General features: G+C 48.6%; 1 protein-coding gene across 1 annotated transcript; it reads left to right on the top strand.

Moving 5' to 3' along the window:
* Positions 1-5,441: 5,441 nt before the first annotated feature.
* Positions 5,442-10,554, top strand: LOC113957842 (lipase member K-like). Its single transcript, XM_027665658.1, has 9 exons — positions 5,442-5,465; positions 5,594-5,711; positions 6,397-6,595; positions 6,873-6,982; positions 7,172-7,308; positions 7,758-7,895; positions 7,998-8,069; positions 9,321-9,389; positions 10,321-10,554. The coding sequence occupies exons 1-9, from the start codon at positions 5,457-5,459 to the stop codon at positions 10,552-10,554; spliced, it is 1,086 nt and encodes a 361-aa protein (XP_027521459.1). The 5' UTR covers positions 5,442-5,456.
* Positions 10,555-15,936: the final 5,382 nt, after the last annotated feature.

A 15,936-nucleotide genomic window follows, 5' to 3' on the forward strand; every position in this document is an offset into this window, starting at 1 on the left:
TGTACACACACAGAGCTGTACATCCTGTACACACACCTGTACACACATCTGTACAGGCACACCTGTATATCCTGTTCATACACCCACCTGTACACACACATCTGTACACGCACACAGCTGTACACACACAGCTGTACATCCTGCACATACATGCTCCTGTACACATCTGTACATACACATCTGCGCACACACACACCAGGACACACACATCTGCACACACACACCTGGACACACACATCTGTACACACACCTGTATTCACACCTGTACACATACCTGTACAAATCTGTACACGTGTACACACACATCTGTACAAATCTGTGCACATGTGTACACACACATCTGTACAGACGTGTACATCCTGTACATACACACACCTGTACACACACACAGCTGTACTCACACACCTGTGTACACACACCTGTACACACACCCCTCTGTCCTGTGCATACACCTGTAACACACAGACCTGTACATCCTGTATACACACCTGTCCTGTATACACACACCTGTACACAGAGCCCTCTGTCCTGTGCACACATCTGTGCACACACACCTGGACACACACACCCTGCATGCCCACACACACACCCCTGAACACACGTGTGCACACACATCCCCTCTGCACGCACACGTGCCCATGAAGCTCTGCCCACACACCCGTGCACACCCCATTCACACACCCCCCATCCATACACCTGTGCACACACACAGCCCTGCACACACACGTGAGCACACACATGAGCACACATAGCCCTGCACACACATGTGAGCACACACATGAGCACACACAGCCCTGCACACACACAAGGGTTGAACCTCAAGAAAGCTTATCAAGTCCTGCCCCTGGGGAGGAACAGCCCCTCACCAGCACGTGCCAAAGGGCACCTGTCTGCACTGCAGGACCTGGGGATGCTGGTGGACACCGAGTTGAACACGAGTCAGCAATGTGTCCTTGTGCAACGAAGGTGAACAGCGCCCTGGGCTGCACGAGGAGGATGTTGGCAACAGTCGAGGGAGGTGAGCCTTCCTTCCCCCTACTCAGCACTGGTGAGGCCAGACCTGCAGTGCTGTGTCTAGTTCTGGACTTCCCAGTGCAAGAGAAAGTCCAACTGGAAAGGCTCCAGCAAAGGACTAGGAGGATGGTTGGGCACCAGAGAGGTGGGACTGATCAAGAAGGAGAAGAAAAGGCTCACAGGGAGGGTCCCATGAATACCCAGGTTCTTCTCAGTGGTGCTCAGGGCCAGAGGCAAGTGGCAAAATGAAACAGCAGAGGTTCCCTCTGAACATCAGGAAACACTTGTTTACTATGAGTGTGACCAAGCACCAGTGCAGGTTGCCCAGGATGGATCTCTGTCCTTGGAGATATTCAAAAGCCATCTGGACATGGTCCTGGGCAAACAGCTTTATGTGGCCCTGTGTGAGCACTGGGGGATCAACAAGATGACATCCAGAGGTCATTCTGACCTCAACCAGCCTGTGATTCTGTGATGAGCCATCTCTAGCATCAGACTGACTTCATTCCAGTAGTCCAGGAATGCTCTAAACTGGGTTTGATCTGCCCTACTGAGCAGCTCTTACCATAATCCAAACCTGGCCCCCTGGAGATGCTACCCAGAAGGAATTGCTGGAGGGTGTGACACCTTCCAGAAAGTGCTGATGGGCCATGTCCAACACCTGGGGGTTTTATGAAACCCTGCATGGCACTGGCCTGTAATTTGCAAGAAGCCATGGTTTGATGTTAGGAAAGTGGGATCCTGAGATGCTGAAATTGGAGTAGATAGTGCTGAGGGCTGGTGACACGTGTGCACCACCTCTGCCTGGGAAAAACAAATTCCCATTCTGAGAGCCTTGAGCGTGGGCAACTGCTGGGAAGTATTTGGATTACTATCCTTTCCCAGCTGTGTAGGTGAGAGAAAAAATTCCAGACAATTTCTGATAGGATCGTTGTGGTATGGGGGACACCAGAACCTGGCAATTTGGCAGGTTTAGCAGCAGATTGCTGTGAAGTCCCTTCTGTGGAGCTTGTTGTGCCTAAGGGAGGCAGGTGTTGGTGATGCTTATCTTCAGTGGGAGCTCCAAGTTGACTTCAAGGCAGATGTTGTTTAATGGGAACTTCTTGGAGAAAGGTTGGAGCCCGGTGCCCAACCACCCCCTGAGGGAAGGACCTTTCCCCTATATCCAACCTGTCCACGATGGGTAGTGCTCAAGTTTCCACTGCAATGGAAAAAGCTCTGTGCTCACTGGTGCACACACCATGGGGACTGCTAGCAGAGAAAGCAGGAGTGTTGTAAGAGAGGGCTGCATGAGTTGGGTGAGAACTCTTGGATGTATGACATGTTCCTGCCTTGGGGTTAAACACCTACCTGAAGTATGTGGCGGTGGCAGGCGGCCCTGGATGAGGGCAGGGCATGGTAACGCTCTGTTTAGGAGCTGTGGCATAACAGCCTTACTGGAAAGGACCTGGGAGGGGTGGCAGGCACCAAACTGAGCAGGAGCCAACAATGTGCTCCCTCCTCAAAGATGGAGAACGCCAGCCTGGGCCACCGGGGCAGCCAGGGCTGCCTGGGTCAGTTGTCACCCCCGGGAGGTCAGACCTGGATGCTGCATCCAGTTCTGGAGTGCTGGGTGAGAGGGATGTGGAGACAACCCATGGAGGCTGGAAAACCGGCAGTGACCCTACGGCGGGAGGTGGATGGAGCTGAGTTCATTGGTTCTGGCCATGGGGAGGATGAGGGTGGTCTGAGAGCAGCCTGTGACTCCTCAGGGGGCAAAAGCTGATAGAGCAAAATGCCTCTCTGAAGGGTCAGGGAATACGATAAGGGAAAAAGTTGTTGCGCCTTTGGATGTTGGGTCTGGACACGTGGAAGTGAAAACACTTCTTTCCATGGAGAGTGTGGAGCAGGTCTGGGATGGTCACCTGTGGGATCTCCATCCTGGGTGATTTCCAAAACGTGGCTACTCAAAGCCAGGGTCGGTCTGATCCAGTTGTGGGAACTGTCTTGCCTCTAGTGGGGCAGCAGAGGGAACCCTCTAGAGATCCTTTCCCACCAACATTTCTTTGATGTCATGGCCATGTAATGAAGGTCAAGGGACTCTCCTTGATCCCATTCAGCCTGTACAGTGGTAATGCTTCAGCAAGAGCTGCACATGACCTTTGAGAGGACAGAGCATCTCATAAGACGTGTGATAATGTCTCACTCTTCTGGTGCTGTGGGACTCTTTTGAGTGCAGCCTTGGTCTTGCACCTTTCAGGGAGGACAGTGCCTCCAGATGAGCGTGACCAGAGTTGCTCTGCCCTTTCCCTGGAGTGCATTATCTGTTTCCTCCAAAGATGAAAGTCAAAGGTGTCTCATCCAGAGAAGTGTGGCTTCGGCATCCTAAAACCAAGCCCCTCTTAACGTCCAGATCCCTGAATTACGAACCAGTGTTCTGCTGTGGCTGTGTTTAAAGAGTGGGACCAACTGCCAAATCTAGGTGTGTGCCTTGGATGCATCTCAGGTCCATTCCAGGCTGACAGCCAGGAGACATCTTTCCCTACTGACCTTTCACCGCGATATTCAAAGCAAAACAATCCAGGAAAGCAGGGCAGAGGACACCCTGCCACGGGTGATGGAGAGGGATGACTCTCCTTGTTGGCAGGGCACATGTAGGACAGGGTGCTTAGGTACTCTTCATATTTTCCTGTAAGGGTGTGAAAAACAAGGATATCGTGGTGGGTTGACCCCAGCCAACATCTAAGCACCCACACAACTGCTTGTTTGCTCCAGCCCCCACCCCAAAGTGGGACAACTGGAGGGAATTGGAAGAGCAAAAGTGAGAAAACTGGGTCAAGAAAAAGAGTGTTGCTATGGCAAATTGGCTGTGTCCCATCCCTGTGGTATGAGGAAAGGGAACTCCATCCCAGCCTGACCCAGCGGAGATGTTTTTAGTCTGTTGCCTTGGATTTAATCTCCATCACACATTTGACATCTCTGTCTATATAACAAGGGGTTGTAGAGTTCCATAGGAACATCATCATCTCTAAACCATCTAAGATCTGCCACTGGAAATCCATTTTAGACTTTGATCTTCCTTTGCAATAACTTAATTATGTCTCCCGGAATAAATAAATCATCTGCTCACTGAAAGGTGAAACTGGAAACTTTCTTCAGCAATATCAATTAAACCACTTTATCAATGGACATCACCTCCGAGCATCCACGGTTATTTGTCTCTGCCTAAACAGTATTTAACTGGCCTCCACAAACAAATTCTGGGAAACTGTACTTTCTAAACCATGGTGTTGCCTAATGATTTACATGTTCTATATTTCAGTGTGTTTACATTTGGCCTTCTCTGTTAGTGTCACCCCACCCTCCAGACAGTTCAAATAGGGCTGTCTCCAGAGACATGAGGAGCACTGCACCGTGCACCAGCGAGAGGTGACCCTCAGTCCCCTGCTGCTGCCCTGTGCCGCTCTCCATCTCCTCTGCATTGCTCCCCTGCACCACCCATCCATCCCAGGGGCTCACACCTCCCTGTCTTCTGCTGCAGGAGCTGTGCCACCCCTCGGCTGGGCTGCTTGCCCTCCCTTCTGTAAAGGTGAGTGTGGGAAAAGCACTGCTCGAGCTGGGTTTCGGTGTGGGTGTGAAGGGCACTTGTGACTCCAGCCCAGTGGCCCCCGTTCGTCTGAGAGCAGGGGACCCAAGTCTGATCTGCTGGGTTGGTTCTAGAGGTTGGTCCTAGAGGTTGGTCCAGACCAGTTTTCTCTGCCCAGTGGTCCATCACCTCGTGGTCACTGAGGGAATGACCCTGCCCAGACCTTTCAGCATCTGTTTAAGGACCTATTATCCATAACTGTATATAAAAGTTGCTGTTCCCATTTGCCTTCACCACCTTCTGTGGTAGATTCACTCTCTAGAACACAGAGTACTTTTTTAAGCTGTGTGAAACCCGGTGATGTCTAGATCTCCTGGAAAGATACATTTCTCTCAGTTTTGTGCATAGATTGGCACTTATAAATATCCTTTTCTGAACTAAATGTAATAAATTCTAATTTTTTTCACAATAATCAAGGAGAAGGACAAGTAGTTAGAGATTTTCTTGTCGCAATTTCATTTCTGTTTAGGGAGGGAATGCAGTGTTGGGGATGTGAGAGACAGTGTTTGCACAGCCATCAGTCTGCTGGGGGGAACACCGGAATTTACCATTTAAAGTGGGACCCACAGCACTCTGTCATGGGTTGGTTTTAAAGCCATAATTAAATGCTCAGTGATTTCCAGTTTGCAATACCTTGCCTTGCATCCTGACACTCCTGTAGAAAGCAGGAAAGGTCGCCCCCAGCACTGGCAGTGTGGCTGTGTTGTTCCAGGCAGTGAGGATGTGGCTGGCTCTAGCTCTGGTGTCCGTGTTCCACGGGATGGGTTCCGGGCAGTGCCTCTTGAATTCTCCGTTTCCCAAGAATCCAGAAGCACGGATGAATGTCGTAAGTACAATGGCACTGGGGCAATAGTCCAGGAAACATCCAGTATAAAACACTGAGAGTTAAATACTGCACTTAGGGATTGCCTTGGAGGAGCCTTGAAAACATCATTATTTGCTTTCTTCTCTCAGAGTGAAATAGTCTCGTACTGGGGATACCCCAGTGAGGAGTACGACGTGGTGACAGAGGATGGCTATATCCTTCACCTGGACAGAATTCCTCACGGGAGGGAAAATGCTGGATGCCTAGGTAAAACTGGTACCCTACAGGACACCCACACCTTTTGCTGTTGCCTGGGATACCAGGGCTCGTGCAGGAGGGTTTCCAAGGTTCCCCGTGGCTTGGCATCTGTGGCATCACTGTTGAACAGCCAGAATTTGCAGGGTGGACTGCTCCCTTGCAGCCATGTTTTCTCACCCTTTGTGGATGCCATGCCCCTGTCAGGCTGCAATCCCAGCAATGAGAAGCATCCCATCCTTCCTGGTTCCTCCTTGGGTTTCCCCCGGGAGCCTGCATTCCAATATGTGGTCCTGCAGCCACATGGGGGGTCAGGACACTGGTCAGTACTCCTTGAGGAGCTTCCAGGGGATCCTCTTGTCCTGTGAGGAGTGACAATGGGGGGGCCAGATCCATGAAAAGCTGCATCTTTTCCCATCACATCTCCAGGCTGCTCCGTGTTTGCCCACAGAGCTCCCCGGGCAGCCCAAGTTCTGCCAATGCTCCCAGAGGCACTGGGGATAAAGGCAAAGATACGATGCACCTGGTGCATCTGCTACATAACAAACCTGCTTTGTTACTGAAATCCAGGGGAACACTGACACAAACCTCCCCAGACCCTGACTGCCACAATTCAGGAGGATAATGCTTCCTAAACTGTCTCCAAGGATGACAGACAGCACTAAAAAAAAAAGTCATCCCAACTCCTGTCTTCCAGGTGTGAGACCCGTCGCGTTTCTGCAGCATGGTCTCCTTGTAGAAGGCAGCAGCTGGATCATCAATCTGGCCAACAACAGCCTGGGCTTCATTCTCGCCGATGCTGGCTACGATGTTTGGATTGGGAATAGCAGAGGGACCACTTGGTCCAAGCAACATCTGCTCCTGTCTCCCAAACGGGACGATTTCTGGGCTTTCAGGTAAATGGGTAGTTTGGGGGCCTCAGGAACAATCAAATTCTTTCATCTTCAGAAGGTGATGATGCCCTATCTCAGGGAGGAGTGAAGCAGGCTGAGCTGAAGCACAACCACTTACTTGAGGTGAAAACCCCATGTGCTTTCCCAAGGACACACTGAGTAGGATGAAGAAGTTTGTGGGGTGATCCTCCCCTCCTGCTGATTCTGTGATTTGGTGGTGGTGGTTGGGCAGATGTGGATGCTGCAACTCTCAGTAAGGTGTCTACTCTTCCCTCTACAGCTTTGATGAAATGGCTAAATACGACCTCCCAGCAATGATAAACTTTATTGAACAGAAAACAGGACAGAAACAGTTGTATTACATCGGTCATTCACAAGGCACCACTGTAGGTGAGTGGGACTTTTGGACCCATCTTGGTGACAGTAGGGAATGTCTACATCATCTCTGGGACCTGCAAAATCTGAATTTAAATTTAATCTGAATTTTAAATCTGAATTTAAAATTTACTGAAATTAAGCTGTGTACATGACTGTCTTGAAAGAGTAAACCATTTCTTTCTACTTTCTTCCCCTCCCCAGCTTTTATAGCCTTTTCCACTATGCCTCAGCTGGCTCAGAAAATCAAAATGTTCCTTGCTCTAGCACCTGTGACCACAGTTACATTTTCTCCAAGTCCAGTTAGAAAGCTCGCACTCTTTTCTGACCATGGGCTTAAGGTATGTTGGTCCAGGCTATATTGTGAGTGTATTTTTTAACAGGGATTGTGAAACTACTTACATAGAATATTTCAAATCATTTACAGAGAGAGAAACTCTGTGTTCTACCTGTTTTCATAACTAAGAGAATCACACATATCAGTCCAGAGACCTTCTGTCCTGAATTTACTCGCCAAAATGTTCTGGCAGAATTAGAGCCAAAATGTTGGCAAATAAAACTGGTTGTGAATTGAGCCTCACCCCTCAACTCCAGAGCATAATGGATGTAAGATGTCACACACATAAAAAACAGGGAACAGAAGCATTTAACAGGATGCAAGGAAGGCTCCGCTTGTGGGCATTCTCATACCTTAATGTGGGGGTAAAATGGAAGCTGTGAAGTGGTGGTTGCTTTGGGGAAAAAGCACGACCAGATTTTGTATTTCGTGAGTACATCTGCAATTTTGCAGGAGATATTTGGCACCAAAGACTTCCTCCCACACACTGCCTTGAGTGAGCTCTTCCTTTCCAAGTTCTGTGCCTGCTCGAAGACCTGCCTGAGGTTCTTGTCTGTGGCGTTCGGATTTAACTGGAAGAACACAAACATGGTACGTGGGAATAGATCTGCAGAGGGCCCTCGGTGTCCTCCTGAAGGACGAAGCCTTGGAGCCAGGTGGGCCCCGTTGTGAAATGTGCTGGTGTCCTTTCAGAGCCGGGTCGATGTGTACGCCGGGCACGTCCCAGCGGGGACTTCAGTCCAAAACATAATCCACTGGTTGCAGGTAAACCTTCCCTGCTGCTTTCCTGTGCAGAGTATTTTGTGGGCAGTCTGTTGTGTTGGTTGCTGCAAAACATATCTTGGTTGTGTCTTTGTTGTACCTTCTGCTTTCGCCCCTCCAAAAATGCTTGGCAGCTTCTTGTAGAAGTAGCCAAGTAGAGTGACCCCAAAGGAGAGGATCCTTAAAGAGAAACACTTGGAGGTGAGGACCCTGCATCCAAAGCAGGCACATTATCAGGGCTCTTATTTCAGACCAGCTCCAGCCTTGCCCTGCAGCCTGAGGGCCACTGGCAATCACACTGGGGCAGAGATCCTTCTGGACAGCACCCAATTAAACTTATTACCAATTAAGTTGATTATTTCTTCTTCTTCCCCTTGTGGGCATGAGAACAGCCACCACCAGAGCCCCTGTGACACTGCAGTTGTGCTCTGCTGCCCTCATTCTCTCCTCCCAAGGCTAAAGGTACCTGGATGTTTTGCACAGTTCTTTGTGGATCATGGATTCAGCCTGAGCACCTTCTCTGCAGGCACAGCCTCTTCCCAGTGTGGTACTCCTGCCCAGAGACACCAAAATAACTCTGTGGGCTTTGGAGCAAGAGCACACACTCCGTTTTCTGAAGTGCTGTTGCTCAGTGGTGTCAGTCTTCATCAGTCCACCAGGTTTTCTCTTCTGTCTATAATTTTAAGATTCTTTGCCAGATTTCAGCGTATCAGTTGAGCAGTGAGTGACTGAGAGCAAAATGAGGGGCACTGAGGACAAATTACAGCCTGGGGGAATCAGGCTGGAGGTGGGGAATCCTTCTTCTCCTGGAGTGGGGAATGGCCTGGGACAGTGCCCAGGGACATGGGAGGGATCAAGCCACAGCCACCCTGACCTTGTATTGCTGATAGTCCTGTTCCAGTCAGACAGGAGATGTTCAGAGGCTCCTTCCAACCCCACGTCTTTGATCGTGTCACTTCAGGCCAATTCTTCAGCCAACAGTGAATATTTAGAGTCCTAATCCCACTCTGTAGAACATTTTTATTTTCTCCCATCCTACCATTAACCACAAACCATAGAAACATAATCTCTGTAATGACAGTAATTAACTGTACTGGGCCTATGCCAGACCTGTGAGACACACTTGAAAAATCTTACCAGTTCAGTGACAAAAACCAACTTTTGAGTTTCCTTTTTTAAAGGGGTTGCCCCCCCCCCCCCCCCCCCCAGAACTGTGATTTCATTTAGACTGTTGAATGTCTGAATTTGCTGCAGGGATTTCAGAGTGGGGCACTGAGAGCTTTTGATGGGGGGACCATTTACAACAGTCTTCGCTATAGGCAGGTAAGTGCTTCCAATGGCCCTGGTCTTCCCTTTCACTTACATATCCCATTCCCATCCATTCCCCTGAATTTATGGTCCTCTCCTTGCAAATTCAAGTAGCAAGTCAGCAGGATCTCTGCTTGGAACAACAGCAATGTCTGCTCTGAACTCCATTTTGCAAGCACCTTTTAGATGGTGACAAGCATTAGGGGCTTTTCACTTCCAGTAGGACAAGGGGAAGTGGTCTCAGGTTGCACCAGGGGAGGTTCAGGTTGAATATTAGGGAAGATTTCTTCACTGAAAGAGTGGATAAGCATTGAAACAGAAAAAAAACCCAACAAACTTCTTTCTTCCCTAAACAAGAAAAAAATCAAGTTGTCCCGAAGGTGACGTCCTTCTGAACTGGAATAATCACACTGCAGGTAGCAAGATATATGGCTGATAAATGCCCTGATGGCAAGTCCTCAGGGTGTTGAGCTAAAACAACCCTCCAGGGCATTTTAATTTCAAGAACTTGCTTCCAAACACTTTTCTGCTGTTATGGAGCTGAGGAAAAGGCTGGTGCTTGCGTGAGGTGTAACCACAAACCCCGGCAGAGCTGGTTGGGAGGGACCTCTAGAGGTCCCCAGTCCAACCTCCTGCTTGAAGCAGGATGATCCACCAGCATTAGATCAGAGCAGCTGAAATTCTGCCTGCTTATCAAAATTGTCTGTAGGATCAGAACTAGAATTTCTAGCAGGCCAGAACTAGTTTATTGATTAATTTAAATCAAATTATAGCGCATCAGGTGCCACAACTTTGAATGAAACTTCTCCTCTTTCTAAAAGAAAGCCTTCCCAGTTTTTATTTCCCTCCACTCCCAAAGAACAGCAATTCCTCTTGCACAGTGCAGGTTTTGTTGCATTCCAGCAATGTCTCCCCCTTGTGAAACCCTGCTCTTCCATCCCTTCAGGAGGGTCCGCCGCTCTACAACGTGAAGGACATGGAAGTGCCCACGGCCATCTGGAGTGGTGGGCTGGACTGCCTGGCAGATCCCCGGGACACAGCCCTCCTGCTCCCCCAGATCAAGAACCTGGTCCACCACAAGCTGATTCCCCAGTGGAACCACCTGGATTTCATACTGGGGCTCGATGCAACCGAGACTTTGTACCTGGAAATGCTTGACACCATGAGGAAGCATCTGTAAAGATGCTGGTTTGGTTTTACCCTTTTTTTTTTTTTTTTTTTGGCTGATGTATCTTGTAAGTTTAGTGCTGCCTTTAAAGGATTTTGAAATTTCTCTCCATTTGGAGCACCTGAATAAAGCTGATCAAAATGCTTTTAACTACAGCAGTGACAGGGTGGGGGGAGAGGAGCCTTCTGATTATTCCTGACTGATACTGCATTCCCTTCCCTTCTTTCTTTTTCTTTTTTTTTCTTTCTTTCTTTTTACTTTTCCTTTTTTGTTGTTTTTTCTTCTCACTCCATCTCCTGCTATGGGCAGGGACACCTCCCACCAGCCCAGGTTGCTCCAAGCCCCGTCCAACCTGGCCTTGGACACTTCCAGGGATCCAGGGGCAGCCACAGCTTCTCTGGGCAACCTGTGCCAGGGCCTCACCACCCTCACAGGGCAGAATTTCTTCCCAATATCCCATCTAAACCTACTCCCTGTCAGTATGAAGCCATTCCCCCTTGTCCTGTCACTCCAGGCCCTCGGAAATAGTTTCTCTCCATCTTTCTTGTGGGTTCCGTTCAGGTCATCTCCTTAGAGACAAAACAGTGGTTTTGAAATTCAATAAGAATTGTAATTAATCACACTTTCAATGTGGTTGAATATGGAGAAAGAATCAAGAAATAAATAAACCCTGAAAAGATATTACCAGAAATCCTGAAGGGAAATTACAGAGAGACAGTCCAGGCTGTGATTCTGATGTGGAAATGTGCAAAAGCCAAATAAAAAAAGGGGCTTAGGGGGTATACAAAGTGCCTTAGGGAATATACAAAGGGTTTATCTGATTTGTTTAGAAAAAAAAGATTGAGTCATTCATTTTTGTGTTGCGTGTTTTCTTACTGGAGTTCTTTCACCAACTCCAGTACACACACGTGGGAGCAAGAAAATCCTCCCTGGCAGTGGATTTGTGCAGCTCCAACCACAGAGGGTTCAGCCCACATTTGGCACCCCCGTGCCCTGCTCACAGAGAAAGTGGTGATCCCAGAGGTGTCAGGAGGTGTTGATGACTTTTTCTTTAGCCTGAAGGAAGGACAGTTATTTTACAACAACGGCCAGAATCCCGAGGCTTTTTTATCAGATAAACTTGATAAATATGTTAATGACGTAACCACCACATCATGAGTCTCAAGGAGGAAGAGTCCAGTTGTGAGGTGAAGCAACACTTCAAGGAGAAATTAATTGCTCCAGCCCATGCACTGGGGCACAGTCAGATCTTCAGGCTGTTGTGCTCCGTTTAAAATTCCCTGGAAAACCTGCATCACCTGGAAGTGGCAAAAGATCAGTGAGAGGTTTCTGAAAGCAGAAAATCAGTGTGAGGGAGAGCAGCCTTTCCAGATGTTGTCGCAGGTTATTTTTTGTAACAGAATTTGTCACTGGAATTTGTGTGGCTGAAATGAGCGGCAGGGATTCCCCCCCAGTGCTGGGTGTCCCTGTGCTGGATATGTCCCTGTGCTGGCCATCCTTCCAGGAGAAACTTCCCAGGGGGACTCCCAGGGAAGCCACAGCAGGTTTGTGTTTGTTCCTCTGCCCCTTTCTTCACAGCTCCTGTCCCAAACCTTTCTTCTTGGGAGAACAAAGCCAGAAAGCAAAATGAAAATTTAATAAAGTTACTTATGCAAAGAAGCTTGCATCCATTACAGTTCCCTGGTATAGCACGAAGGCACGTTGGTTACAGTAAATAATTCATGATTTCATTCTTTCCCCCCCTCCCATTTTCTTCCTAAATATGTTGCTTCTGCCTCATTCCAAACAGCTTTCTGTAAAATTGTCCTTTTAGGCAATGCTCTTCACCTAATCTGTTTATTCAGTTTGTTCAAGACAGTCCATTTCCAGTAAATACTTTTTTCTCTGCTAAGAACATGACTTGTAATTTTTATCAGGTGATCAGATTATCAGATTAGGATACTGTTTGCTTTTCTGACTTTAAGAAATTCTGTAAGCATCTTTCTGTAATACAAATTCTTGCTTAAGTTAATCCTGTTTAAACACATCTCTTTTTTTTTCTTCTTTTTTTTTTTTTTTAATTCCCTTTCAAATTCTGTGAAAACAATTTGCCCAATGCAAGAATAAAAAAAAGAATAAAATTAATATGCAGCTTCAGTTGGTATTTTGTCATAGGGACAAGAGGACTTCTCCCTGATTGCTTTGTCTCCTTTACTGTGCCTGAGCGTTTTCTTTCTCTTTCAAAACCCCGAAACAAAGCTGTGACCCAAATCCTCGCTGAAATGAAAATGAATCAGCTGCCAGCAGTGGGAGATGTTTGCAGATGGGACATGTGGCTGGGCCCAGGAGGTGTATAAACAAGTAAGCAAACTCCAAATCCTGCCGTGGGGTCTCCAGAGGGGATCAGAGATCCCTGGGACAGCCCCTCAGCCAGGAGTTGGGGACGACAGGGCATCTCCTGCCTCTGCTCCCCTGGGGTGTGCCTGGCGGGCACCCAGGGAGTGGGAAACACAGAGTGCAGACCAAAAACCACAAATCACCTCTCTGGGCTCACTTCCCTGTGAGCTGATGGCGTTTTCCATCAGTGCTTTTCCCTGGATGCTGCCCGGCAGTCAGACGGTCCCATCTCACCTAATGGGGCCGTGGCTGCCCTGACCCGGGGTTGGTGCACAGACTCCAGGACCTCTTCCCACTGCTCCTGTGACAGGTGTGGGACACCCCAAAGGCTCTCACCACCCTGTTCCAGCCCAGCTTCCCAGTCTGACCTGCTGTGCCTCACTGGGAGCACTGGGGAGGAAGGCACCAGTGCCCATCAGCGCTGCCGTGAGGCCAGTACCGCTCCAGGGGAGGGGACCTCTTTTATTCCCTGCTGGTTTGGTGGGAAAGGGTGATTGAAGCTGTGACATGCCAGACTCCATTGCCTGCTGAGCCAGCAGGTTGTCCCTTGGCTGATGGGAGAACACATCCCTAAATAAAAGGCTGTCGAACAGGCTTTTGCCGCAGGTCTCGTGGGCTCCTGGAACAGCAAGTCCCAGCCGGCACCAGTGACACCCGGACCTGCTGGTCCTTGGCTCCTCAACTTCTCTAATTTGGTGTGCCAGTTGACTCCTGGTGAAAGATCCCGCTGGGAAGCAATATCAAGCTGTGGTTAGGACTCTCTCCTGGTTCTCATAATTTTGTGGATGAAATGACATGAACCTGACCTTGTCTCGCTTGAAAAAGGTACCCGAAGCTGTTAATTGAAGGTGCAGTTTTAAACACAGGCGTGACCCACCCTCATTAGCCTCAGCATTGTGTTGCAAATCGATGGCAACATCTCCAATCCTGAGGGCCAATTTCTTACTCTTAACGCCCTTTTGTTAGGCAATCTACTGACTGACTGACTTTGCTGCTTCCTGAAGTGACTTCTGCTCCTTTTACTCTTCGGATACAGGTCAGGGGTGGGAATACCTTTGCAAACCCTGAGCTGGGTGCTCCAGATGAAGCTCAGTGTCTGGCAGAGCCCCGCAGTGCAGCTGATGGTGGCACCACGAGGTGCCTTACGACAATCGACGCCCTGAGCTCAGCTCTCCAGCCCCACAAGCTGCTCCACTGACGTCAGATGGGGTTAGAGAGCAATGCTTTATCCTTTAAACATATTTATCCCTCTGTTAAAAGGCGGGGGATGCAGAGGTTGCAAATTAATCTCACTGAGTCCTAATCCAGCCAGACTGTCAGCATTTTTATTTTCTTTGGACTGGAGGTCCTAAAACCTTCTGCTCTTTGGATCACCGTGGGTGTCTCTTGCCACGTGCAGAGACTTGCAGGCAGAATCATGCCCAGCTCTGCAAACTGCTTGACCTGCTGGCAAGCACAAGTAATAAATAGATGGGGCTGTCATAAATAATATGCAATAAACAGAATAAATAAGTAACATGAAATAAATAGATGGGGATATTAGGCTGGGCATGAACACGCTCCCCACACCTGATGAGTGGCTCTGCTGGCCGGGCAGTTATCAGGGAGGAGGGGATACGCTGTGTGTGTTCCTTGGAAACCTTTCTGATTGTCCATTCTCCAGCCAGGTTTTCACACCAAGGGTTTTTTTCTCCTGAGTCCTGGAGTTGCTGACAAGATAGAAATAGCTCAGTTCTGGTCACTGGGCCACACCAAGGACACTCTGTTGATCCAGATTATCTTCTTCTTGCTGTCAGCTTCTGGCAATACTCTGCCATTCCCACCCCCAGCAAGGTGAAAAGCACATACAGAGGACTCATCCGTACCTGGTACTGGGCCACTCTGCTCCCACAAGCTGACACATGAATGGCTTTGGCCATTGCAGGATTTATCTCTCAGTAGTCCCATCGGGAAGGCAGAATCCAGAAAATGAGATGCTCCTCTACTGCATTTGGTAGGCTCTGGGAAGTCATCCCAGCACTACTTCGGACGTTGTGACACTGTTTGAGACTCCCAGGTTCCACCTATTATTTATTAAACATCATGTAGCTGGTTCTGAGGAATCCTTCTCCAGGTTCTCCTGTGTGGATGCTGTGAAGCTCAGTACCCACACACGGGCTGCCTTCGTGCAACCAGCCTTGTCAGCTGTCCCCAGAGTGTGAGCCCAAGTCATGGCACTGCCAATCCCTGCCCTGTTTAATGCAGCACAAGTGTAGGCAACAAAAAATTATTATACTTTTGTTTGCAAAGAGCCATTAAGGAGTTAATCCCTCCAGGGCAAACAGAGTTGCTGAAATTCACTCCTCTAGTCTTGATTTTTTTTTTTTCCATTTCAACACTAAGAAGCTGAACAGGATGAGCAAGAAAAGCTTGGCAAGAAACAATGGGATTGGAGAGGGATGACTGGGTGGATTTGTGAGGTGAGAAAGGGCTCAACCTCTCCGAGCTCTTCGTGTACATTTTGCCACCAGTAAATCACCAGCTTTTGAGCTCTACTTGGCTCAGTGAGGACAGTCCCCTCCTACTCTGACCTTTGCCAACTGTGCCCAGTTCACATGTGGCCTCTTTCCCTTTCATCCCCTGCCTTTGCTCATTCCTTGCATCCCCTGGAGACCCCCAGCTCTCAACACTCATGTGCCACTGCTGTTCCCACTCGGGTGGCTTTGGCTGGAGCTGGAGGATGCTAAGAGGAAGGGCAGGCATTTTGGGCACATCTCACCAAAATCATCAGTGCTTTCATGGGTGGGGTTGTCCTGAGCCCTGAGCTCCATGAAATCCTGTTCTCAACCTCTGCCTTTTGCTCACAGTGCTCTTCCCATGCCTAGACTTAGACTTATCTTAGACTTAAATATCTTATCTTAGACTTAGATAGATTTCACAGGTGAGCACATGTTTCTTGGAGGGAGGGATGAAGGGATGGATAGATAGATAGATAGATAGATAGATAGATAGATAGATAGATAGATAGATAGATAGATA

The sequence above is a fragment of the Corapipo altera genome, unplaced genomic scaffold, assembly GCF_003945725.1.
Source record: "Corapipo altera isolate COAL_440 unplaced genomic scaffold, ASM394572v1 161, whole genome shotgun sequence".
NCBI lineage: Eukaryota > Metazoa > Chordata > Aves > Passeriformes > Pipridae > Corapipo > Corapipo altera.

Excerpts from the sequence above, each read along its gene's own strand:
- LOC113957842 (XM_027665658.1), top strand. Across the intron at positions 5,712-6,396 it reads GGAAAATGCTGGATGCCTAG|GTGTGAGACCCGTCGCGTTT; the intron begins GTAAAACTGGTA and ends CCTGTCTTCCAG. Across the intron at positions 7,896-7,997 it reads ACTGGAAGAACACAAACATG|AGCCGGGTCGATGTGTACGC; the intron begins GTACGTGGGAAT and ends GTGTCCTTTCAG.